Here is a 26647-nt window from a genome sequence, read left to right as displayed (position 1 = left end):
AATTCCAGATAATCCCACTTTAATTACTTTTTATTCTCAGAATTCACGGTAAGAATAGTCGAAGTATATAACATGTTTTGCTATGCGAAATATGCTTAGAAAATTCAATGATGTTTTCTAAAAATCCAATACTTCGCAAAAGGAACAGCATTAAATCTCTACTGTATCCGTTTAATTAATTTATTTATTGCTGCAAATTCGCAACTTTCACGAAATTTACGTTGGTGTCTCAAACATATTTCGGTAATACAAAGAGTGATTCAAAGAAATTTGATGTCATACATTAAATTTTAAGTTATTAAAATTGTGTTATTAATATTCATTAGCAGCAAAAGAATCGCAGTTTAAAGAAGACGCGTTTTATGATATTAACGGGCACATATATTTTGAAACCAATTCTGTTGCTGTCTTTCAGTGCAGTTGATGACGGTATTGGCTTGCGGTAACAAATTCATTAAAGTAAGTTACTTAGACGGGATTTATTGTGCTTATACGATGGATTTGGTGGACAGGAATAATTTCTGAGATATTACTGAAGTAAAAAAAAATGTTAGTAATTAAACGAGTCTGACTTTAAAAATACTCCCATACCCATTTTCTTTATCAATGACGAAATTGTCTCAAAAATTACAATATATCTTCAAATCTTAAAAAAAAATTGGAATTCATAAAAGATGGAGAATCGCATACTGAAAAAGCATCCCCGTTTCCTGTGGAGCAAGCAGAGATTTTAATCCCTCCGGATATACTAGACAAATAGGACATGCAGTTTATAGACATAATACACTTGTGTCATACATAGTCTTATTATTATTTTTTTTTTGATGTAATCTAAATAATAATCCAGAGGAAACGAACTAATCATTGCACTGATTTAAAGAACTGACAACCAAATCGGATTTCTGTGCGATTCCCACAGCGTACTTATGTACAATATTATTGTGGCAGCAATTTTTTTTTTTTTTTTTTAATGCGGATTTCTCTTACGAAAGGTGGCACCTATAGTATACGATCTCCGTAGATGAGCTACGGGTTTAGATAATTCGGAAACTTTGTAGTACATATCCAAACATGGAACGCTTTTCAAGTACGTCATTTCTCCGATATGCAAAGTGGTGTTCTTTCACCAGACTAAGAAATCATCTGCCACTGAAAGTATTCACAAATATCCATACCGCAGTGGTATTCGAATCGACTGTTTGTCGGTTGGAGACCAAAGACGTTAATTCATATGAATAACCAAACTGACAACGGGAAATATTTCCAGGTAATACTGTATGATTGCTTTGCTTATAATCCGAATTTGTTTCCCAATTTTGGTTCAGAAAATGTGGTCATCCTAACTCCAGCATGTTAGCCCTCTTTGAGCTAGAACACAATGAGAAAGCATTTATCTAACAAGCACCTCATGGCTTTAGTTGTTTGTGCCAGTAACTTCTGCAGGAGTCGGTAGCGACCACATCAGGCGTATGGAAACACGCAGGTTCGACACAACGTTCTTTTTTCCCCTTTTCATCCGAAAAGATGTCTTTGTAGCAATTATTACTATACTTAAGCTTTTAGTGCACGCACGCACACACACACACACAGAGAGAGAGAGAGAGAGAGAAAGGGCGGAGTAGACCTTCATATATGCGAATAATGTACAACGATAAATTGTTTATATATTCAATTTTATTTTTTATTTTAGCAAGGATTTAATGACGGTTATTGTTGCTTTGTGCATAAAAACTTAGTAAATAAGGCACGTGCCAATAAAAGTATTATATTTAGTCATTTCCCTTCCACAAATTCGTGTAAAAATTAAGCAAAATGTGTTTTCACTGTTCGCTATGAAGATATATCTTCGGAATTCTGAAATTTCCTTTTAAAATTTTACCACATTTCACAGTTGATGCATGGGAACTTATTGAAAACAGTCAATACCATTTATTACCAGGCCATTGCCAGCTTGTTTGTCTGAGTGGTTCACGTACCGCTCTCCAACAAGATTGTGGGTTAGAATCCAGTTATGGATGGATGTTTTTAGGTTGGAGATAAATTTCATCGTCCAGTATGAGCCCACTGCCTCGTTTATTGGTGGGCTGAAGTGGCTTGAAAAAGTTCCATGTTTGGTCTCTACAGCAGGATTTCTGCTACGTAAATAAATTTATTCCTTAGCCCGTCCACAGTACTGATGTACTGTAAGGTTACGACTTTTTCTGACTAGGAAACATAAAGTAAAAATGAAGAAAACCATTAGTATTATATATCATTAATTTCTAAGCAAAGATAATTAGCCCAAAATAGCCTTATTTAAAAAATATAGATTGTAAGGTTTTAGATTCAGTAAAGTAGCCATTTAAATAGATGAGCTTACTTTCTTGCATTCAAACGATTTATGATGGTATTATTTTCTCGAGAGAATAAAACTAGGGTATGACAAAACTACTTTCACTTACTTCTTTTGCAAAAGGCCGAAGGAAAATAAAGGCCCTAGGAGGTTCTTTTGGACGTTTTACAAGAATTCCGTTATTTATTGTAATGAGTGGTCTTGTAAAGTCTATAATTTCCTTTCGTTTCTTAGTTATGGTGAGGAATGGAATCAGATCAGCTTCCTGAAAAATACAAACAAATAAAATGAGCACTATCGGGAGACTGTTATTACACAGTTTAATGAGAGTTACAATATTTTTTTATGTAAGAAATGTTAGAACTCAGGAATGGCGCTGATAGGAATGATTTTACACGCATTCATTAATGAGTAATAAGAAATGATTATAGCAGAAATTAAACACGGATGCAAAACACGACACTTTTATCATTGTGGAATAAAATCCAAATTTTAATATTTTTTTCCCTTTTTCTCCCTAGCAATTCTTGTACTGCAAATGAGAATTTCAATTTACTGTCGATCCTTAACAATACCCTCTTATCAATGTGATCTGTTTCCATAGATGAATTGTGGAAAAGCCGAATATTGCTTCTATTCTTCTGATATCCTTTCTAGCTGAAGGAAATATAAATTCTAGATGAGATTATCTTCATTATTAGCTGGAGACCACCGACTCATATCTCACACGAGTGGCTGATACCAGGTTGGTCAAGTGGAACTCCTCTACTCTCCACCAGTAGGCGTGTTGTTGGTGAACGTCATTAGGTGGTAGATGAATTTTATTATCCAGTGTGAGCACTGTCTTGCTTATTGGAGGCCAGACTTGACTTTAAATCGCCCTCTGTTTGATTTCTAGAGGGTATTTTCGGATTCTTAAGTCCTAGCACGAAACCTTGTGAGTGCGACTCACATAAAAAAAAATAAAAAAATAATAAAAAAATAAAAAAATTCCCAATCAGGGAATTATCATGTATTCTGCTGTTCTGAAAACCAGGCACTGCACTGTGCCCGTCTTTCAGAATGTTTTTAAGAAAAACAGATTGGAATACCCTCTTTCGAGATCATCTCTCTCCCTATTCATAAGAAACTAAACTCGTGATTACTTAAGAATAGGGAGAGAGATGATCTCGAAAGAGGGTATTCCAATCTGTTTCTTTGGTACAATGTCTGGAAGTTTCCGGCGTCAGATCTCAACTTCCGTGGCGCATTTGCGTGGAGAGATGCCTGTCAAAGTGGCATCTGCATTCATTAACACGAGGAGAAATCTGATGAACTTCCAGTCTCAGAATAAAGTAACTTTCCTACAGAACAGTCTTGGCTTGTTGTCGATTCATTATCATGTCGTTTTCTTCTGTTCTGATTTCAGTAAGGAACTTCGCCCTGCCTGTATATTACAAACCTAAGTTCTGTTTAAGCACTTTCCAGCTTTTTTAGCTTAGCCCAGAGTATTTTTTTTAAAAACGTAAAGAAATAAATATGTATGTGAGATATCAATACGTGTTGTGATGTTTATAATGAACATTTTTCTTATGTTCAGTCATTCTATTCAGTGATATAGCACGGGTGTTAAGAGGCCACTGCGCAACACAAAAACCCAAGGCATTTTAACAGAGGTTCGAGGTCAAACCAGGAATAACAGGACCATACCATCACGCCACCACCTCCAAATTTCACAGTTAAGATTACGCAGTCTGTTAAGAGATGTTCGCTCGATAACGCAGCTATACAAGCTTCCACGTCTCACTGTTTGCGTTCTTTGCACCACAAAGACTACGCTGCATGTTGGTTCCGCCAATGTTGGGGTCGCATACTGTAGTCTTACCATGGAATCACATGTTGCAAGCCTCGGTTCTGAAGGTTTTTGTGCAGATTCGTGTTCCAGTCATTGCCTGTAACTGCGTATTCAACGTGTCGGTGGACAAAGGGTGGTCCACATATTATCCTTCGTAGCATCCTACTATCACATTCGGTGAGTGTGGTGGGTCGTTCACTGCGGGTAGCATTTGCAGTTAACTCCTTGCGCTTTCATCTCAGTGTGATATCACTGATTGACCTGGGGGCCCAATTTATCAACAATATGCCATACAGATAGGCTTGCAACATGGCATTCTATCACAACGCCTCTTTCAAACTCCATCAATTCTCTTCTCGCAGCCATTTCTCGAAGATCATATTTCTCCAATTTATATCGGCTACAAACGCGTGACTCGTTACATGGCACGATGCACTTTGCCCATGGGAGTGTCAGTTGACTTCTTTCCAAGGAGTGTGTATAAAAATAGGAAATCTACCCTATATATATATATATAAAATGATAAGCCTTTTTATGTCGCGTTTTTTGAAACGTTTTGAAATCAGTGGCTATCCTGAGTGTCGAGGCTTAAAAATTCGAGTCATCAGAATTCGAGGAGAACCGGCCTACCAGTCCGAAACACAGAGGATTGGGCGCCGTAAGCGCCAGGGAGGCGTATCCCCCCCCCCTAGTAATCATATAAAGTTAATAGCAGAACTACTTAAAAGATAAATAGCGTTCTCTACTACCCGGGCACCCAAAGACATCTGGTCACTTTCTTCTGTTCACTACACTGTTTCTGTCGGAAGATTTTTGAAATTTCATTTTTAATGATAATGTCAAAATAACGAAGTATTGAAAATGAATAGTCAACTCTTACTTACTGCTCGAATTAACATTCCTAATGCTCCATTCCAGTTATTTGTATCGTTTTGGAAACCCCAGTTGTTGTCCTTCGGCTCCACAAGTTCGTACCTGAAAATAGATTTCCGTTATAGGCTTGCTGAAATTATGATTTCTGTGCGTAACTGCTAAAACAGGCATGACAGTTAGATATACAGCATTTGGACACACACACACAGAGAGCATTTTTTGGGAACATCCATTTTGCTCTGGAAGTGCAATTTAAAACGTAGTCTCCTTGTTCTCTGAACTAATTTTAAATATGAATGAGATATATTTAAATCATAGCAAGTTCAGGTAAAATAAGAAATAAGTTAAGAATAAAATTATTATTTATTAAGCATAATGTGAATCTAGTTTAGATTCATGTCTCCATTATCAGATCATAAATATATATTGAATTTTCGCAATTCGAAACTTTCCAGAAAAGAAGGGAGGTTGGACATTCCATTCCATTGTAATACAGCAACTTTGTTACTGGGATTTTCATGCTGTTTCAAATTTTTTGTTTCATTTGTATCTCAATTATAATTCATAGTATATCGAAATGATATTAAACAAGGAACTGAGAAGTTACGCTTTAAGAATTAGTGAATTACTGTATTAATTCTTTTAGAGATTATAAATTAAATCTTATTAATTGGCTCTAAGTTTCAACAAGAATATCATATAATGCTAGTTCGATGTATCACTTTTATAGGCATTTTAAAAAGCTCAGTTAGATCCACGGCCGAAGGTGGCCAAGGCCATTCAACCAGTGTATAATTTATGTTAATGTGATTTATTTGTCTGTTTTCTTTTGTGGGATGAAAGATAATTTTCGGGAGTAAAACACTTCCTTATGAGACTTTCAATTGAAAACCCTTATAATGGCTCCTCGAATCCTAGTCAGGATTCGAACCCAGGTCTTTCCAACTGTAGGAAATATGTCACTACGTCTACGCAACCGTGCTGTGAAGTTTTTCGGAGAGGCTGACCGTAAAAAAAAAAGATTTCATATAATCTTGCATAATTTAGGAATTACAAGTTTTCAGTTTTACCAGAAATCGCAAATCATAAAAAATCTGATGTGAAAAAAATATATTATGATTTTCCACCCATCAGATATATCTTATTTCCATATGTCATCACAGCAAGAAGCAAATTAGCGGATAGATTCAGAGAATTTCAATTATAACAACCACTTTTAGACCGATTAAAAAAAGCAGCATCTTTAATAAGTACCTTAGCCACCATAATTCGGTCACCGTTTATTTGAACAATAAGACTCCATGAACCAGAACATGTATGCAAGGAAGAAACAAATATCTTCCATCACTCGTACAAAGACCTTCAAAGATTTATTTTGAAAGTAGCAGATACACCGAAACTCGAAGTAACGTCGACATCAAGCCTAGTTTTACTTATTCCAATGTAGCAAACTGTTATAATTGCTATAGTCATACCAGGCAATACAGCATTAACACTTAACAGTTATATCTCATAAACTATTATTTTTATATGAATTCCGCCTAAGAAATATTGTAAAGCCATCGTATACAGGACTGTATTTACACTTTTCCAGAGGCGAGGGGGGCCCGAGGCGGTAGAGTGCTGTGGGTGTGTCACCTCCCTCATTGTTTGGAGTCATTAAATTGGCTCTAATTTTTCGGGCCAGCTAGAGCCTCGTGCGCCTTTGCATAAGTACGGCCCTGATTGTACATTAGTATTAGTACCTTGGTAGGCTCTAGAGACCAAATTTGAAAATTTTTAAGACACTTAGGCCTCCACGAGCAGGATGATAGGGTCTCATATTGGAAAATGAAATTCATCTCTCGCCTGTAGTCATAAACATTCATGCTTACAGTGAGATTCGAACTCACAGCCTGTTGCTTGGAGAGCGGATACACTATCCATGTGTTATAGCAGCATTTTACATTATGTATGTTTTGTGATTTTTTTTTGTGCGTCCCTGTTGTTTTTATTTCGTCTGAATAAGAAAATAAACAGATCAGCTCCCATTACACATTAACAGCCGAAAGAGGGGGGGGGGGGGAACTATCATTCTTGTATAGATCGTTTTCCTATCTTTCTGCATTGAAGTTTAATGTACTGGCCTCGCTTTCAACCCGCACTCTTAATTCTTTGCAAAGGTACTCTAATGTTCACATCTGGATTCTGTGCCATTGCACTCCCATTTTTAAACCATTTAACCGTTGCTCTCCCATTTCTTCAAATGATATCCCACCGTCTATGCAACATGGCATAGTGCATTATCATTTTACGTGATTTAGGTCATTACCATAGAGCCGCCAAGCCAGAGAAGGGCACCTACATTTCATATCCGAGCTATTCGATGCTACTATAGTTTTCAACTGTCTTACTATCCGATGGGTCCAATCCAACTCTGCGCCATGCAGGTCAAACGAAAGCATTACTTTTGTTAAATCCCACAGGAAAGCATGGATTATGCAAAGCAGTCTTTCCATTAATACTGAAGCTGTCGGAGTTCAGTTTGGTTTGAATTCCGGCCTAGGCTAAAGCTGTGTATTTGATCTGTTATGTCTGTTAATTGCATGTATTATCCTTCCGATTAGCCCGTTTTCATTGATGAGAAAGCTGTTTTCGGGAGGCAAAACGTGTACCACTGTCCTCTGAGAACGTTATCTACCTTTTGAAAAGATTGTATAAAGGTTCTCTGTGTCTCAAAAGGGATTAAAATCCAGGCACATGTCGCGTCTTCGTCTGGACTGCGACACGAAGGTGCTATTCAGGAGCTTAGTATTGATGTTCTGGCACCAACGTGTATAACAGAGAATCTGCTCATTTATAACCGTAGATGAAAAGCAACGCTTTTCACCACTTTACTGTCTCTTTATGCCAGTTTATTTCGTGTACTCTGCCTCTCCGTTTCTTGGTTCTTTTCATTGTTCACCACCTTTTCAAGAAATCATCATGGGATTATATTGTGCTGCGTTCCCACGAATTGCGTGATGACTAATATGAGAGCCTACGATGACATCTCGTGGAAGTAGGCTAAATTTAATCTATATTACATTTTAATATTCTGTATAACTGCACTAATCGAAGAGCCTCCTTATCTCAGTCAGTTTCTACGAAGCCTGGTGAGTGAAAAGACCCCAGTTCGAATACTGTTTAGGACTCGAAAAAAAATTATCAGGACTTTTCAAGGTGAATTGACCAGTAATACGGAAGTGGAAGGGGTTTTCCTCTCGGAAACCTTTCCATCTTTGTATCAGTTTGTTTTACATCCTAGACGGGATTCATGCTCAGGGTCTTTCGAACCAAAAGGCTTCGTCGAAACCGACTGAGCTACGGTGACTTTTACCATCATCATCACAATAGTCACAATCAAATGTCACGGCTAGTTAGATGTGCATACGGGGGTACCTGATATGACTGCGTCAATTTTCATAAATTTAAAGATCTGCACGAGCATCTCAAATAAACTGAAGCGGCTCTATCTTTTCAAAGGAAATTCTTATTCAACAAGTCTACCTAGGTTCAATTCCACAAAACAAATTAATCGATTATGAAGAAAATATTTCCAAGTTAACGTACATAAAGAATCAGTTAATTTTTTGAAACCATGTAATAAATTGTACTTACTTGAATTGCAGCGTTTTACTGAGATATTTCAAGAGCTCTTTGGCAACACATTCTTTCAGTTCAATTTTTCCTTTTCGTTTCTTCTTTAACATGATAAAAGGAGGATACTGTAACATCAAAAGTAGAAATTCGCTCAAAGAGAAATCATGGATTCATTATATTTACTAGACATCATAATGTATCGACAAGATAAATGTTAAGTAATTAAAGTCAAACTGATTTTTGCCTTTTCTTCTAAATTCTTCTGTGACACAATCGGGCGAAGTAATTCAGTACGTTTTTGTTGGCAAAGCAGCCTGGTTTCAATCCCACTTAGGATGCATGGAACCTTAATGAGGACTTTTCTCCTGGAACTCCCAGTTTTTACCCTTCAAATAGACGGAGAACACACACAAAGACTCGTTTGCCTGCCCTGATTAAATTAGACGTAGTATATATAACATATTCACGAGAGTCTCTAAGTGTATAAACATTGTCATCGGCGCAAGCCAGTAATATATTGTTCCGATTTATTACTATCTTTGTTCATTTATGTGTCTAATTACTTTTTCCAGTGCAATATTGAATAAGGTTGATTGAGAAAGCTTGGCGGAGTCCACATTTTATTTCAAAATGAATGTTCAAGGAGGAAACGTATCTTGCAGAGAGTGTGGTGATCACAAATTCTTATCGTATTTATATACTTTTATGGTATTCTAAAATGTCTCACCGCATCTCATAGTGCATTTCGATGTAGACTATCATGTTGTAGACTGTAGCAACATGGAGAGTGAAAATATGATCTCTCGCCGACTTTACCTTGCAGAAGCCACTCTGATATTTACCTATAATGTTTGAAGTGTATACATTAATTCTTTACCAGATCAGTGTACACAGTATTTTGTAGCAAGAGTATAAGAAAGAGAGAGAGAAATTCCTCTATATTTACTAGTTATCACAGGGTCTCTTTAAAAAAGGACACAGTATGACTGCATTCCAATACTGGGATTTCTTTTTTTTTTTTTTTTTTGACTTAGCTCGATGAGTTTATAAATCTCGGTTGTTAAGGGTGTTTCTCCAATTTTTAGAATTCTTTTTATTTTCACCGGTTGCCTTATTATTTTTAGTGTTTTAATAATATTTTCACCTGAAGTTGAGAATATTATTAAAGCATGACTCCCCTACTGTGATCTCTTCAACATTCTAAGCATTGTACTTCTGGTATAAAGTTTTCATCTAGTCGTGAAGATTCGTTTAGTGGTTTTTGAAAAGACTGCCTGAATTCCTCAACAACTTCTTTTTCTTGGGTATAATTAACTCTCTTATATATAGAAGCATATCAAAAGCCCGCATTGAGTGATGCGAATTTTCGGGTTGGTATTCCAAATGATGAAAACAATATGGGTATGAATGTCAAAACTTCGAAAAGTTGATGAATTTCTTGCTTACCGTGATCATAAATATTTATTTATGATCACGGTAAGCAAGATTTTTATTAAACGTTTTATTTTTCTTTACAATTTTTATTTTATTTTATTTTTTTATGGTCGACATTGATGTCGCATATTGTTTTCAAGAAATTTGGTAACCTTACTTTCAGACACTTGTCAAGTTTAAAGTCTTAATTTCTGTTTAATTATGAATGCGAAAAAAAAATTACTAGTGCAAATCCGTAAATTTTTAATTTCAAGTCGTAGTGCAATCTGTCACACTACATTGTGAAATTAACAGAAGAGGATAGCGTTGACTTTACTTTACTTCCAATCAGGGGCGAATTCTCCATGCTTGCTGCGCAAGCTCATTAATTGAGAAAGAAGTAATATTTATTTGTTAATAAATGCATGCATTTATAAGCATTCCATTTAGGCTTTTATTTTTGTAGACAGAAGACGTCTTAAGCTTGCGCGGCAATAATTGAGCTTTGCGTTGTGTATCGAAGGCCGATGCTTGCTCGTCTAGTCAAAGCTACTTTGGCTTGCTCGGTTGTAGGAGCTTCCAGGTCCTCGCAGCAGCACTATGATTTCATGCGCGTGCATAGCCATTTCACGTTGTCTCACTCTGTTGCTTAAGCACAGGCCATACGCAGTCAACGTAGCTCTAGCCAGTGAGCTTCAGCCAGCCTTTATAAGTGTGTATGTTGCTTGGGAAAATTAAGTTACAACCAACTTTTTATGACGATGTTATTGACCAGTTCATAAAGAAGAACCGTAGGGTAGAATTTGTATTAAAGTAGCTAAATTGAAAAAGATACATTTATTTTACAAATGATATTCTATTTGTATGATTAAATGTACATATTTTTCGAAATATATAGTTTTAAATGGTCAGAAATTCATTATTCCGCTAATCAGACTTCAATCACACCTCTAACTCCCTGAATGATAACAAGAGCAAGCGTGAATTTCAAGACCAGCATTCGCCCCTGCTTCCAATCCTTGTTTGTCTCATTTCCTTTCAGTCAACACTTACTAAGGCAAAAGAAAAATACCGGAGTATAAAGTATAATCTTTGAAAGTTGTAACAGAGGAATTAAGTTGAAAATTATAGTACCAGACCTAATATTCAGTTGAAATAAGAATAAATAATTATTTATTTGTGTTGGAAAAAATACGTAACATATAAACGAGTTTTGAAAAAAAAATCACTACTGTGAAATTAATGCCAGGAATGGAAAAAACCCATAATGCCACACGCAACCAAAAAAAAAACACAAAAAACACATCTCACTTGTCAGAATTCCATACTCTAACCATCACCCAGAATTCCACACACAGGAAGTCACACATACCCATGACAATAACGTCCCCCTTTCACTTCAACTCAATGACGTCAAATTGGACAGAAACCTATAAGGAACAATAATCGAGTGCATTTTCAGTTTATTTACTGCAATTCGTTCTTTCAGACCGCAGATCATCTTGTGTGTGTGTCTTGTGCTGTACTGTACTGTACTGTTTTATGCATCCCATAAAGTAAAAAAAAAAAAAAAAATGAGCGAACCCAAAACCCTTTGAAAATTTTCTTTCTTTAGGAAAATAGCAAAAGAGACAGATCTTGTGAAATATTTCTAGGTAATTACATGTTTGAATTTTTCATTGTGAATATACTTGTAAATAATATTTCAGTCAAATAAATGTATATTTGTAAACTTAAATGAACTATTAAAAATATTTATTCTGCTTAGAATTTGTAATAAAGTTAACATTTAATTAGAAAAGTAATGAAGTTTTTAAGATCTTAAACATGATATAGAAGCAGTAAAACTGAGATTCCAGTAATTAATTATTTTAGAAAATGTGAACATGAAAGAAGAAGAAAAGAAAGAAGAAGAAAAATGTGTGTATGTGTGCGTTTCATGGGGGTGAGGGGGATGCCAGTGATATCCAGTAATTAATTATTTTAGAAAATTTAATATGAAAGGAAAAAAATGTGTGTGTGATGGGGGGGGGGTTGAGGGGGATCCCAGTGATACCAGTAGTTAATTATTTTAGAAAATGTCTACTGCAATCCAACTTGACCAAATATCTTCCCAGAATTCCAAGCTCTAATCATTACTAATAATGCCACATGTGAACAAAAACCTCATCTCATGTCAATGACAAACACACCCACATCTCAGAATTCCATGCTCTGGCCATTACCCACAAGTCCACACTCGAACCAAATACACAGTGTGACGTCACTTATCTTATTCTTATCTACATCTCAATCTTGTCAGAATTGCATACTCTAACCATTACCCAGAATTCCATACGCGAACCAAAACACACAACGTGATGTCACAGACAGATGTATCCCCCAGGGAAATTCCAAGGATTCCATACTCGATCCTATCTCTAACCATCACCCAGAATTCCATACGCGAACCAAAACACACAACGTGACGTCACTGACAGATGGATCTCCAGCGAAATTCCAAACATTCCATACTCATGACGTCACTGATCTTAGCAAACAATGGCATCATGAAGCCTGATCTTGATCTTGTTTAGAGTGCCACCCCTATTACTAAGGTGGACTAAATTTGCGGATCACAAAGCCACCATATCCGAACTCAAAAATGACTTACATATAACGACAGAGAGTTTAAACGCCACAACAAAATCATATTGGAATGGTAATAAAACCACGAAGACAAAATATGTGGCAATTATCAAACTACTGCAGAGCTTAGATCCAATTACTGACACCAATAAAATTGAACAAGTTTCGAAATTGAGATCTTTGGGAATCATCCTTCGCTCAGAAGATATAAAGTAATCTGGTGCTGAAGGAGATTCGAAAAGATGCTGAACAGCGAAAAGAACAAATAAGTTTTAGAAAAAGCAGTAGAAGAGAAGAGAAAATTTCTCGACAGTATTGAGACGAGGAGATCGATATGGTTGAGATACATGGCTACTTCTCCAGAATAATTGATCAAAAACGAAATTCAAGAATAATTGAAGAAAAACGAAGGCAAGAAGATCACGAAAACTCCTAAGAACTTTTATGAATCAACTGAAAGACAACATCATAAGGATACTTACTCAGAAAACAAAGACTTGGCAGATGGCAGAACCGTCTAAGTAAGAAGGTGCGAGAACTCCATTCTCATCATCAGTACTGACGATTTGTCAACTTACGGGTGACAAGAGTACGACAAACAACCGATCCCTAACACTGGTATTATCTGAAGTAAAGTTAGTTTTAATGTCAATTTATCGGGGTGGGGGGGAAATCCTACCTGCCTAAAACCAAAATATACTAATTTTGTAACTGGCTGAAATGGGAGAATCGGAGCTATAATGATATTTCATCTGCAAGCACGGAAGAAGAAAGAGGCTTCATATTTGTCGAACTAGCACCATGGAAGTTACCACAAAGTTACACAGGCAGTAATATTTTATTTTTATTATACAAATCAGATCACTGAATATTTTTAGAAAAAGAAAATACTTTTTTAGAAATTTCCGTTTTCTTCTAGAGAAAAGAAAATTTTAAATAATTTATATTAATCCGATAGAAAAACTTTTCTATTGGTACATTCTGAAATAGGCAAACTTCGTTCCATGAGGCTATGGAATGTTATCGGTTAATGAAATATCTTGTTAATATAATAGCAGTCATATTAATTATTACTATATTAATATTTTATTAAATATATTAATTACTGTTGTATATTGATTAGAATAATGATTAAGAAAATTAAGCATATTTATGTCTGTTAATTGCGTTTATTCTCCTGCTTGTTTGATTTGCGGAAAGGATCTTGCCGAAAAAGAAAAGCTGCTATATGAAATCAGCTGTGACTACTTTCTCTTGAAAATCCTCAAAGGTGTCTCCTGTCCATCGGGGTTGGAACATGCAACTGACTGTTATGGAGTCAGCGAAGCACTGTGCATAAGTACCATCCATTGCTAGAGATAAAAGAAACGTATAACTTACCTTAAAGAAACGATTAAAATTAACTTCTTTAACTTACGTTATCTGTTTCTTTTATTTCTGTTATTATGTCTACTTACGTTTTTCCAATTCTAAGACAGATACCATTGCATTTTTTAAGCGCTTTGGTATAAATTTTGAAAAGAGCGATAAAACGAAACTATTCCTGACTGCAAAGTAAAGGAAATATCTACACGACAGATTCTCGTAGATAATATTAGAAACAATCGCCATGCATACGATTTTACTTAGATCCCTTTATGCCAAATAAAGAAATATTACTTTGTGCTCAGTTATTTGTTCAGTAATCCAAAAAATTCTCTTCATATAAAGTTTATTAAATAATCATGAGAATTTTCCTCTCAGAAAGAACGTTAACCCAAATTAAGATAAAAGATTAGATAAAATTAATTAAAATAAGAATAATTTTATTATTCTTATTAAAATTAAGATAAAATGATTAACATGATTTCATTTTATTTTGTGAAACGTAAGTTGGGTTACTGTAAATAACTTGTAAACGAAATTTCCAACTGACATTCCCCAAAGGGGACAATGTTTTGTGTTTTTAATGGACTATGTTTGAAGACATCCATACAAACAATTCGTTGATTTTATTTACTTGTTGATTTATTTGGAATTCTATTTTCCTGCCTGACTCAACCTACTCAACTTACCTTAAATTAAACATAAGCGATTCCGCTAATAATATTTTCTGAAAAAAAAAATTACCTCAATTATCAATACTCTCAGCGTGATCTTATATGGGTAAATCAGCTCCGTCCTCATTAGACCATACGACCGAGACCAGAATGCTATAGGTTCCAATACCTGGCCACCGAATTCTGACGGGAAACTTTGCCATATGTTGTAGTTAAATTCTTTTTCGCCACACTGCGCTGTATTTTGCTGTAAAAAAAATAAACGATTGTGTATTAATGATGAAATTTCATAGAAATTTTGTTAAAAATCGTCAGTGGGTCGCAATAAACATTAATAGAAATTACCACTTTAGCTGTTAATGCTGACTTTGCTTACTTGTCAGTTTAATGTGAATGAGTTGACAAACAGGCAGATGAAGTGCGAAATATGTAGCCTCTTTCAGTTTTGAAAAGACTACATATTTCGCACAGTTCTAAACTTTATCTTTTCTTTTGGTTTTGTCTGTTATTATCAATATTTGTTGGAGAAACCAGGAAGTATATCCTGTTAAAGTAATATTGAGTTAAGGAAATACTAATGAGTTTTATAACCCTTGGTACAACACCATCGCTTTGCTTGTAAGGGATTGTTTGCAGTTACGGCCGAAACAATTAAGACCAGTGTATTTTGTTGGTTGCTATATAATTGTGTGGACTTGAACGCAATGAAAAACAAAAACACTAGGTTCAGAAGGAATAACTTGGTCCTTGATTGTATGATACAGGCAAACTCGTCGTCATTTGAAAACCCGGTAAAAGAATCTTTTTCTAGATGACGTTCGACCCTATGTCTCCTTCCAGTCGAATGGTATCATCGATTTCCGTTGAGCTATGGATGTTTTGCTTTCTGGAAGGCAAAACTACATAAAGAACTATGTTTTGAGCCCAGAGAAGGAGCCACAAACTTTTAAATGTCAGAAACATTCTTCTTTATGTATATAGGCTCACCACAATATTAATGTACTTTATGTTTCCATACTTTCATTTCTTGGGTTGCTATTATATAAAAGTTAATCTTGGAAAATGAAGTAGAAGATCTGTTTTAATTTATAGACAGAGAAAAATCCCTCCTCCCTTCTCTTTCAAGGCTTTTACAAACATCTGTGCTGTTTGCGGGAATTAAACCGGAGCCTTTGCGATAAACAGGTAGAAGCTTTTACCTTGGTAGCCATTCTTGAGAAATAAGAAAACCTGCTCTCTGTAGAACTTTCTCTTAGTTCATTGCTGAAACCTGCAGTTCTAGGCTCATCTCTGGAAAGTATAAATCGAACTTGTTGAATAGTGTTTGCATACGAATAACTTTCTGCACTTTAGTTTGTTATGCTGATTTCAAAATATACATGCATGTTTTGTGTTGCAAACTGAGAACATTTATAACAAGTAACTCTTTATTTTGTCTATTTTTCTCGTATTTAATGACAAGAGGCATTGTTTTATAAAATTATAAATAAAACAAGTCGAAAAGAATAAAATAAGAATGACTACATAAAAGCGAATGTTTTTTCGGAATCCTTAATCTTTCTTGAAGTAAACATTGTTCCTTTATCGTAATAGTTTTTTTTTTTTTTCTGTGATGCATCAGTAGTTTCTCTTTTTAAACACAAGTAATCTCTACCATCATGCTGAGGTTCCATCCTTGCGTACTATGCTAACACCAATATTCTTGAGGAAATATCCCAAATGAGAGAGCAAAAAATTAATCTTCAAGCTCGTTAGATCCAGTAAACGTTTTTGGGAGAATATGTTTTGAGTCTTTCATGAACATCCCCTCTACTTTACTTATTTTTTCCCAAATGACATTATTGGCCTCTGTTTTCCAGCGAAGGCAAATCTGCATACATTTGAGAAGACTGTTTCTCAAATGTAGGCAGAGACTTTAAATTTTTCACAAAGGAACCTACATCCCTTATATTTCTATCAAGAGGTGCAAGATTTTCACAAATCTCTTTTAAGCGAACAAAACGAGCAACTTGGACGACAACGAAAATATTGCTACCGCTGTTTCACTGAGCGCCTGCTAAGATTCTTTTAAGATGAATTAATAAAGAGCCTCTGTTGGCAGTTTATCTTCACTCCTAAACTAGTACAAGTCCAGAAATATCGCAGCGATATACTAGCGAACTTTCCTGGAAAATGTGTATAAATTTATTCTCACGATTTCGATACAAAAAAAATGAATACTCTAGAGTCTAGAGCAAGTAGCTTCTCAAACTTTGAGTCTCATCCCAAGACCTATGCAGAATCCTAAATCTTTCACCAGATCATTTAATCCACTTTGTGTGAACTGAGCTTTAGGACAGCGAATGTATCAGGCGATTCTGGTGGTGGATTTGGATAGGAAAATAGGAAAAGTCTGTCCATTGCTAGTGCATGAATATTTTTATGCCTGTTTTTTTTTTTTTTTTTTTTTTTTTTTTCCGCACAGTCAACCATCGGAATATCCAAAGGACTAGAGATATTTTTATATTGGGTTTATTTCTTTAATAGTTTGCTTTTCAACTGAAGGCGAGTTAGCTATGCTCATGTGGAGGTGGAGTGTTTTTCCTTCCGAAAACTCAATCTTTTCATTCCGCAAAACACGCATACCGGCCAGAAGAACGTACGTAATTAGCAAACATAATACACTGGCCTCATACATTTAGTTGCTCGGATGAAAGTCTAAAAACGCAAGCTTTAATAGTTGAGCACAAGTAGCAGACTTTATGTGATGTTTATAGTTTATTTAGATCTCTAATTTCCATCCTGTGCATAGTGTTAACGCACTTTTCACAAATTCTGAACTGTATTTCTGTCTTTATATATATTTTTTTTTTCACTTCGACAACGATACTATTATAGATATAAATGACACAATGTTTACTCTATGTAGAATAGCTCTTTGCAGACTTAATGCATAAATGAAAAGTAAATACCTAGAATGAAATAGACAGTGTGCTCAAACAGAAAAAATGGTGCTCAGATCAACACGTCCTAATGTTACATATAACTAGTTACTTAAGTGTAACTGTGCCACTCATTTCATATTATTTAATTTATCATGCAATACTTCTCATAAAGTCTCGAATGTTTTTTTATAGCAAAGCCTGCTGTAGGGGCTTCTTTTTGCAGTTCTGCGAGAAATAAAAGGCCTGATTTAGACACAAGTTTGTCCTATCTTTTATGGTTGTTTTAAAGCCGCTAGTTGTCGAAGTAATAGGAAAGTGTTTTTTCATGTGAATTTTTGTTTTTTATAGTTATACTAGGGGGATCCTCCCCCCCCCCCGGCACCTACTCCACCACCCCCCGTGTTCCGGACTGGTAGGTCGGTTCTCCTTGAATTCCGATGACTCGAATTTTGAAAACTCGAAACGTTTCAAAACGTTTCAAATAACTTGACAAAAACGTTACAGCCTACATCCGTTTCAAGCCGACGTCGCATCCGTTTCCAATTTCAGCTTATTTTATAGTATAGAGTAGATTTATTGCTTTTTGTGATTAAATTTTTTGTTTGTCATGATTTTTGCTGTTATTTTTGTAGGAGGTTTTTTCCTAATCTGCAGTGCTAATGTATGTTTTTCATAGTTTCCTTTCTGGTTGTTAATGTCAGAAGTTAATTGCAGAGTAGATGCACCCGGTGTACAGCTGAAAGACTGATGCGCATATTTTCACAAGACACTTACTCAGTCTCGTCTCATGGATGGTTTTGTAAATATCTCTGCACACGCGGACACACACATACTCTCTCTCTCTCTCTGCCTGTATTAACGATCTGGAAGAGTAAATGGCAGAAAGGTTTGTTTTCTAGATGATCGGGAAGGTTCCTGATGCGTTGCATCGGCTCGACCTTGTGTACTATCTAACAACTGGCTTGAGGAACCATCATCGTTCTCATTCTACTCTCGAATGGGAACGATACTCGCCCCATAGTTAATTACAGTGCGTTAGGCATTGTAGAAAACTAATCGCATGGGGTTGGAGGGGAGGAGATGGGTATTACGCATGTATCTATAATTCTGCTTAGAATTATAAAAGAATATAATTTAACATACAGATATAAATCAACACCAACAAAATAATTTGTTACGCATAAGAAACTATTTTTGAAATAAATATTAAGAAACTATACACATAATACCAGGGAGCATTAGGAGTATTTGTATATTTATTCTTCGTAAACCACCAGGAAAAGCTTTTTATCAAGTTAAACAAAAAAAATCTAAGATATATTAGAATAACAAGATATTAATATCAATGATATAAAACAAAAACGCTATTATTCTAGAAATGAACCCAGTTATACTCTGAATAAACATAAAAAAGGAGATACAACAGAATATCATAGATATTAAAAAAAGGAATTAGATAGGGATGTATATTATGATTCATATTATAGGGTATGTATTAAAGTGAAAACGTAATGCAAAAGCCTAAAGAAAAATGCATCGGTAATTAAATAAATCGTACATCAATATCAACTATGTATATGATCATGTTTTATAGCAAAGCCAAAACAGATTTAAAAGAGTGCATATCTCACAGAACATGAAAAGAACATCGTCTCTAATTAAATTATAATAAAACAAAACCTGAGAATTAACAAAGAAAATCTTCAAAGAAAAAAAAATGAAATCAAGTACTCATGTACTTGATTTCAAGTACATAATTAGCTGTTAATCTGCTTTTTTGCGTAGAAGAATATTAGATAGCAGAATGAACGAAAGCAGGATACGTGTAAGAAAAACCAACGAAAATAAAGCTGTATACTTAGAAGTGACGCACACATCAAATTAAAGAAGAGAGACAAAATCTTTGTATGGTCAGGTGTTATTCTGTGAAGTCTTAACCTTGAACAGATATTACTGACATTAGTGTGATGCTAACGAAAAGTTTTGAAAATATCATGAACAGAGAAATAACGGATAGAGAAGTCCTAAATTGAAGGAATACTAAAAACCATAAACGATGTAGACCTGTATAATTTTGCAGTTCAAGAGATTTACATTTCTGTGAAGAAATCATCAGTCGGTATAGTTACATCTGCTGTATCGCGGTGTACATAAAATTATAAACTTGACAACGTTAAAAGAGAAATAAGAAAGCTTGCTCTTTCTCAATATTCCATAGCGAGCAACGTGAATCAAAGATTCAGAGTTCTTTAGTTTTATTTATTTATGTCGATTATCATTCGAGGTGCTTTTTCAGATAACAATAGGAAAAGATGTGTGTGTGTGTGTGCGCGAGAGAGAGAGAGAGAGAGAGAGAGAGAGAGAGCATATAAAGAGATACCTGAAGAGCTGCAGCTATAGATTCTCCATATTTCTTAGAATCTGGATTCAGTTCTCGACAGTGGTCTTGTCTTTCCCATTCTGCGCCGTACGGTAATATCTTAAAGTGAAGATACAGGAATAGAAATAAATAAAAATATCTGTCAGGAGTCGTATGGAATACTTTTCTTTACCATGCTAAGTATTTTATTTTAAGATAAAAAAAAAAATCACTAGAAATTAATGCTAAAATGACAATAAAATCATTTGTAAAGAGTTATTGTCATGAGAATATTTTCACTTTTAATATTATTGAGATCTTTATTAGTAAAATCCATTAGAAATAATTATGAATTTCTTTCTTTCGTTTAGATTGTTTTATTTATTTATCAAGATAATGCTTGGACATAGAAATACTCGAATTTTGCATTTATTCTATCCACTGTATACGTTGGGAATGTTTTTTTTTTCCTAAACGAATAATGCACATAATAATGAATAATCTTGTTTTTAGGCATAATTTTAGGTGGGAAATGAGACTCATCGCCCGGTATAAGACCACCAACCCGCTTATTGGAGTCCCGAAGTAGCTTGAAAAAGTTTCATGTGTTGGTTTCTAGAGGGTTTCCGGACTGTGTAAAAAATAAGCAAAATACACTATTATATGTAATTAATAAAAGTATAAAAAATAATCCTTAGTCCACCCATGGTACGAATGTACTATAGGTTTGCAAAAACTTGGCAAGAATCGAATTTAATGTTTAATATATGAATATTTCTCTTTGTTTATACTAGAACGCCACCAGAACTGAAATACGAGTTAAAGTAGGTTACCATTAGATAATTCAGTGGAAGGCCGCGAATCACTAGCAATTGTTTCAGGTTCCGAGGAAACAAAATCGAGAATTTGATATCAGAAACCTGACTATAAAAATTGGTCGTGGAAAAGTGTTTGAAGTGATTTACGATAACCACTTGCCATAATTTGGATGCGGACATACAGTCCTCACAATTGAGGTTTGGACGGTGACTCAATTCGTTATAACGTTTTTTGAATAACCTTTTAAATTTAAAGACTGCTTGCTTCTGTGCGACAGGTTCGTTTATTTTCAATACCTCTGCGGCTAATGTAGACCATATGCTGAACGAGTTCTGACTTGTTACTGTCACTAGGTCATTTCTTAATTTTGGCGAACCGTGGGTCAGCCAAAACATAACGGGAACACGGAATCTGATAAAATGCAGGATGTAAAAGAAGTGATTATTTGTCAGAAGACAAGAGAGAGAGAAGAGGGACGGGGGAGAGCTAGCTGGTTCTAAGGTTGGGTTTCATTAATACGTTTTGAGGCCTGAGGATATCTCTATGCTACTTCCACGAGAAAATTTTCATCAGGAGTTTCGTAAAAATTTGAATTCATCAACTATTTCAATAAGGCAAGGAAAATTTCATAAGCAAATCGAGCACAGCTATTTGGGGTCCATCTTTTCCATGCTTGCTAATCATTTCATGAAGCACCATGAGCAGCAGGATGTTCCATAACATACACTTGGATGTTTTCCACGTTCTGGTCTCTAACAAAGTGGCATCCTATGTTTCGCCGTTCACCGGAAACTCACCCTTTCAAGACATAATCCTAATCCCATCCTAACAACAACAAACTGAATTATAACTAAACTCCCTATTATAAGCCCGACATATTTCATTTGGTCTTGGAATTATATTCTGCAAAAGGAACTATACTATATTTAAATAAATGTGACAAACAAGCAATACTACGCAACCGTCGGATAGCTTTGCGCAATGTAAATGGCACCAGATTCCATGAAACATATTCAAAACAAAACTTAATAAAATTTGCAAAATTCAATTCAGGTACCTCTATATGCACTGGACAAGTAGCTGGGGACATTTTTTCTCCACTAATAACCATTAGATCAACTTCAAACATTGTTGACTTCTTAAGACGATTGCGCCATTTTTCTAAACCATCTACGACTAATAGTTTAAGGTTGGTGTTGTGCATCCTTTCTTTGATTAACTGAAAAGGTAAAGAAGGTTGAAACATTCTTCAGAAAATTCATATTAACAATACTTGATCTTTGCAACTAACAGAATAATTATTATAACCCATGAATGTCGAAAACGAGTGAGAGGGGTTAAGTATTTCTGGAAGCAGTGACGTTTTATTTTATTTTTTATTTATTTTTTTTTTTTTTAACACTGGTTTCGCTCTTCTATCAGCAATCCTGATATTGGATTTTCCTCAGGAAACAGACAGACATGCCTGATAGTCCACCCAACGACCATCAGGCGCAGAAGCGTCAGTAGCTGATACATTTATCCAATATCAATTTATCTAAGTTATCCAAAATCAATAGCCTGATGGCTATTGATTGGATAACTGAACCCAGAAGTTTAAATCTGTTCTATTAATATAGGTTATATGCATATTCATATTCTTTGATAAACAGAATATTATATTTACGTAACAGTTTGAAGAGCATCAGGTGATATGATTCTAAACTTCTTGATATTAGAATTATCTTCCTTTTCTGGATTCAGTTCATTTGGGTTGTTCTTCGCGTCCTATGGAGGTTCTGCTGAATTTAATCGCCTCTAATATTTGATTATTGAATTCATATTCATGATGTCCCCTCATGAATATCAATTCAATGATCAAATATTAGAAGCGATTAAATTCAGCAGAACCTCCATCGATTTCCAAGACCTGGATTTGACGTTTGTCTGGACACGAGAAACCTTTGTAAAGACTTAAAGTATAGGTGATTTAGCCATCATACCGAGTTGATGAAATAACATAAGTGATAACTTTTCTTTTTCTTTTTTCTTTTCTTTTTTTTTTTTTTAGAAATATGGGTTTTGTATTTTACAAAACAGGAAAACTGCCTGGAAAACGCGCACAGTTAATGAGCATAATAATTCCGCTTCGTAGCCTTGTTGCTTTCTGACTCAATTCCAACCAGCCTAATCCTACGCATGCCGTGTGTGGTCACATACTGAAATTGTACTTTTTGTTAGGAAGCGGATGAACGCCATTTGTTTAGAATATCATAGTCAGAATTAATCCATATTCCTAAAATATATGTATTTTGATTGGTTTATAGCAGAAGTAACGTGCATATATAACCTGCCACAGTAGAGGTTTAGACATACCTTTTAACATCCACTCAAAACAGTAATGGGCGATTGGAATTTGAACGAATTGTATTTTCTTTATTTGGAAACGACGGGAAGGACAAGGCTGCACGCTATTGTAGCGACGCGACGAATTTTATGCACTTAGTAAATTGTGTTTCCTAGGTTTTTTCGTGTACGCGTTCTGATAGTTTAAAATTCATTTACTTTGAAGTGTTAAACCGCATATTATCGACAGCACTTTTTTTTCACTTGAACATTTTGAAATGTAGGACGAATTAGTAAAATATGCCATAAACTCACTATTAATTCTCTTGTTATCTTAAGTGTACTGTTGAAAATGTTTCATGAAACCTGTATAAACCATGTATAAAAGTATAAATAAAAAACATGATATACATATATCCATTCCGATAGATAAAAAATATGGCGTCTGTGTGTGTGTGTGTGTGTGTGTGTGTGTGTGTGTGTGTGTGTGTGTGTGTGTGTGTGTGTGTGTGTGTGTGTGTGTGTGTGTGTGTGTAGGGAGATGTGTTTGGACTATTTTGCAATACTGAAACCATTCCTTGAAAATTATGTCTAGGTGGTATTGTATTCTACTGTTCTATTTTTTCTGTTTTGTAAGGGAAAACTTTATCCAATTTAACTAAATATTTAGATTCGTTTTAACCCCCCCCCTTCAGAATATTTCAAACATGAAACTGAACACATTTTGGCAATGAGGTAATCATATGTCATTTGATATGAATTTATGTCTCGCAGGTGTACGGCTGACAACGAGTCTTATTTTATATACATAATATACTGTACATCTGTTATCACTAGTTGCATATATTTTAGTCTTATATTTCTCTTTAGTTCGTGATTACTTGTTGTTTTGTTTATAATTACTAAAGTCGCTTCAGTAAGGTTTCCAAGTTATCTAACCCTCCCAGGGTATTAAATGTGCTGTAGATTTCCAACCTGATGTGGGTGTGATTGATACGAAGCATATTTAGGCTAACACATAAGTCAAGAGTATATTACCCCTTATCTGTTTCTCAGATATTTCTATTTTAATGGAGTCTCGATATCTGGTTCTAGGTGAATACCACAAGTAACTCTGTTTGGAAATCTGCGGTCTAACAACTGCCCTGTAACCAAAGTTTATTTTAGCTATAACCATTCACTACTAATGAACAGAAGATGAAATTTTACTTTAAATCTGTTCAGTGTTCAAAACCAAACATTATTCTAACTTTGTCACAAAGCCTAATCATTTTGGTATTGAAATTGTCACAATTTTTTACGCCAAATTACGTTGAAGAAACAACATTAACTTTTATTTATAATATGAAAAAAAAGTAATTAATTTCAAATTATGAATTAAAATGTATACGTGGTGTGTGACAAAATATAAATTTAATATGGAAAAATTTACTTGCCAGATCGTCGTTCTATCATTAATAAAAAAAAGTGTGTGTTTTTATATTTTCATGATCCTTTACACGATAATCTTGTAAAGGATCGAAAGTGGCTAAGAAATTATCAAAGTGCAAAAACTGCCTTAAAATGCAGAACCAACTTACATGCAGAAGAACTTCATCCGTTGCTAAGTCCACGTTGAGAACAGCTAGAAGTCTTCCTTTGTCTGAGAGAGCAGTTAAGTTCCAAGTATCAAAATAATATTCTAGAGTTTCCATCATCCTTTGAGCTTTACCATCTTCTTCATATATCCTTATCTGCACAGTTCTGATGTAAGCTTGGTTGAGTTTTCTAGTAAGGATATTTCCAGCTGAAATAGTGAAAATATGAGATTACTGATGTTGATAATTGAAAGTATGTAAGAATTTCTTTCTAGTAATGCAATGCAACTGTAAAACTCGATGTAGCTTAAAAATACCAAAGCGCTTTACATCAATTTTTTACAGAGGTCAAGTCCCATGAGATTGTTGTAAAAATAACTTGTTTGTCTCTGTATATTTTGTACTATATATTTTTGTAAATAACCCTTTGGAAGTTATCTGTATATACTCCTTTAATAAGAATATTTCAGTGTTAAAAGAACAAGGCAATGTTTTACCGCCCAAGCTATATGTAATAGATCTACATGGCGGCATAAGAAAGGTTGTTTATGAAATTTTGTGTGTATGTGAAAGGCTTACAAACTCTGCACGTAAACACCTCCAAAATCAGTCAGAAAGGTTCAAACAACTTTCCGATGGCCGGCAACTTACAATCAAAAGAAAGCGGAGGAGAACAGAAAGCGGGCCGAACTTGAAAGAAGATGAAAGAGTCTTGCCGAGTTCTTTGGGGGGGTTACAAACTTCGTGCGAGGTCTTAGAGAATGCATAATAAAAAGAGACAGAGCCAAGCATAGGGAGCTTCCCGGTTCGAGACGTCGCTAGAGAGAGAGAGAGAGAGAGAGAGAGAGAGAGACTACTTCTAGGCGACTTCCAGAGAGAGGGTTTCCAGAGGCTGCAGAAGGAGCTCCCCGCTTCCAGCAGTTGCCAGAGAGGGGCTTCCGGTTCAAGTCTAGAAATAGAGCTTCGAGTTGTCGAAAGGAGAAGTTCCAATTGGCAGAGAAAAGCTTCCAGACCAGAGAGGGATCCCGGTTGATAGTTGGCGGCAATTACAGTTTCTTAGAGGCGGGAGTTCAAGCTACTTGAGACGGCAGTCGTCCAGGCATTTTCGGCAAGCCAAAGCAGAGGAGAAAAGGCGATGTAAATTACCCGAAGCAGTTTCGCTGGGAAGTTTTTCTTTTCGCCGTGGGAGAACAACATTTTGCCAGAGCTGTATGAGTACCACAGGTCGCTGTTTACAGCCTGCTATTTTTCCGATGAGATACCAAGCCAAATTTCCTGAAGGAAGCTCGAGATCTGAGATGAATGAATTGCCATAGAACTTTTAGTGAAAGACTTTTGAGTGAATGTGCGATACAGAGCTTTTGTAAGTTACACACTTTTGTATATTCCCTCTTACAATTGTTATAGAAGGACTTTTAAGATTTTTGTTTAATAGTGATAAGAAGTGTCCTTAAAAGGGTCAATTGGCATGTTGGAAATTGATATCAAATTTGTAAAAATAACTCTAACCTCTTTGCAAGTAAACTAGGAGTTAAATAAGTTGAATTTGTAAGCAGAGAGTTAATAAGTTTTTGAGTTAAAGAGATTAATTAATGTTGAAGTAAAAAGGTTCTAATTTGTGCTAAAGAATTTTTATGGATGGATAGAGAAAACAATCTCCCTATTGTTTAATTCATGTATATTTCATAGTAATGTAAATAAAATGCGTTTTGATTTTTTTGTTAAAGGAGTGCTGCTTGATTGTTTATTTTTACAACTGCACTGTTCCTAAATAAAACGGACTTGTGAGCGGGAAACTAAGTGAGATAGCCTAAAAGTAAAGTTAAGGAAAAGAATAGACCACGGCTGTTTGTGTAAAGTTTTATTGAAGGAATTTGTGTTACAGAGAGAAATCTGCCTGCCA

The 26647-nt window shown here is 35.2% G+C and overlaps 2 protein-coding genes across 2 annotated transcripts in view; one reads left to right on the top strand and one right to left on the bottom strand.

Annotated features, from left to right (window-relative positions):
• Sec23 (transport protein Sec23) overlaps positions 1-26647 on the top strand; it is a 410761-nt gene that overhangs the window by 86088 nt on the left and 298026 nt on the right. The gene's annotated exons all lie outside the window — the stretch shown is intronic.
• LOC150102602 (putative glutamate receptor) overlaps positions 1-26647 on the bottom strand; it is a 55224-nt gene that overhangs the window by 27055 nt on the left and 1522 nt on the right. Inside the window, exons 2-8 of the mRNA XM_090398710.1 lie at positions 24748-24953; positions 21900-22061; positions 20045-20143; positions 14811-14987; positions 8679-8785; positions 5051-5141; positions 2442-2597 (exon numbers count right to left, since the gene is read on the bottom strand). Coding sequence (XP_090254836.1) covers positions 2442-2597; positions 5051-5141; positions 8679-8785; positions 14811-14987; positions 20045-20143; positions 21900-22061; positions 24748-24953 — 998 coding nt within the window. The remainder of the gene's footprint in view (positions 1-2441; positions 2598-5050; positions 5142-8678; positions 8786-14810; positions 14988-20044; positions 20144-21899; positions 22062-24747; positions 24954-26647) is intronic.

Source organism: Typopeltis vanoorti, chromosome 10, assembly GCF_054136105.1.
Source record: "Typopeltis vanoorti isolate ZY-2024b chromosome 10, IOZ_Tvanoo_1.0, whole genome shotgun sequence".
Classification (NCBI taxonomy): domain Eukaryota; kingdom Metazoa; phylum Arthropoda; class Arachnida; order Uropygi; family Thelyphonidae; genus Typopeltis; species Typopeltis vanoorti.
Note: the sequence above shows the minus strand (reverse complement) of the source record. Positions and strands in the feature narration are given on the sequence as shown.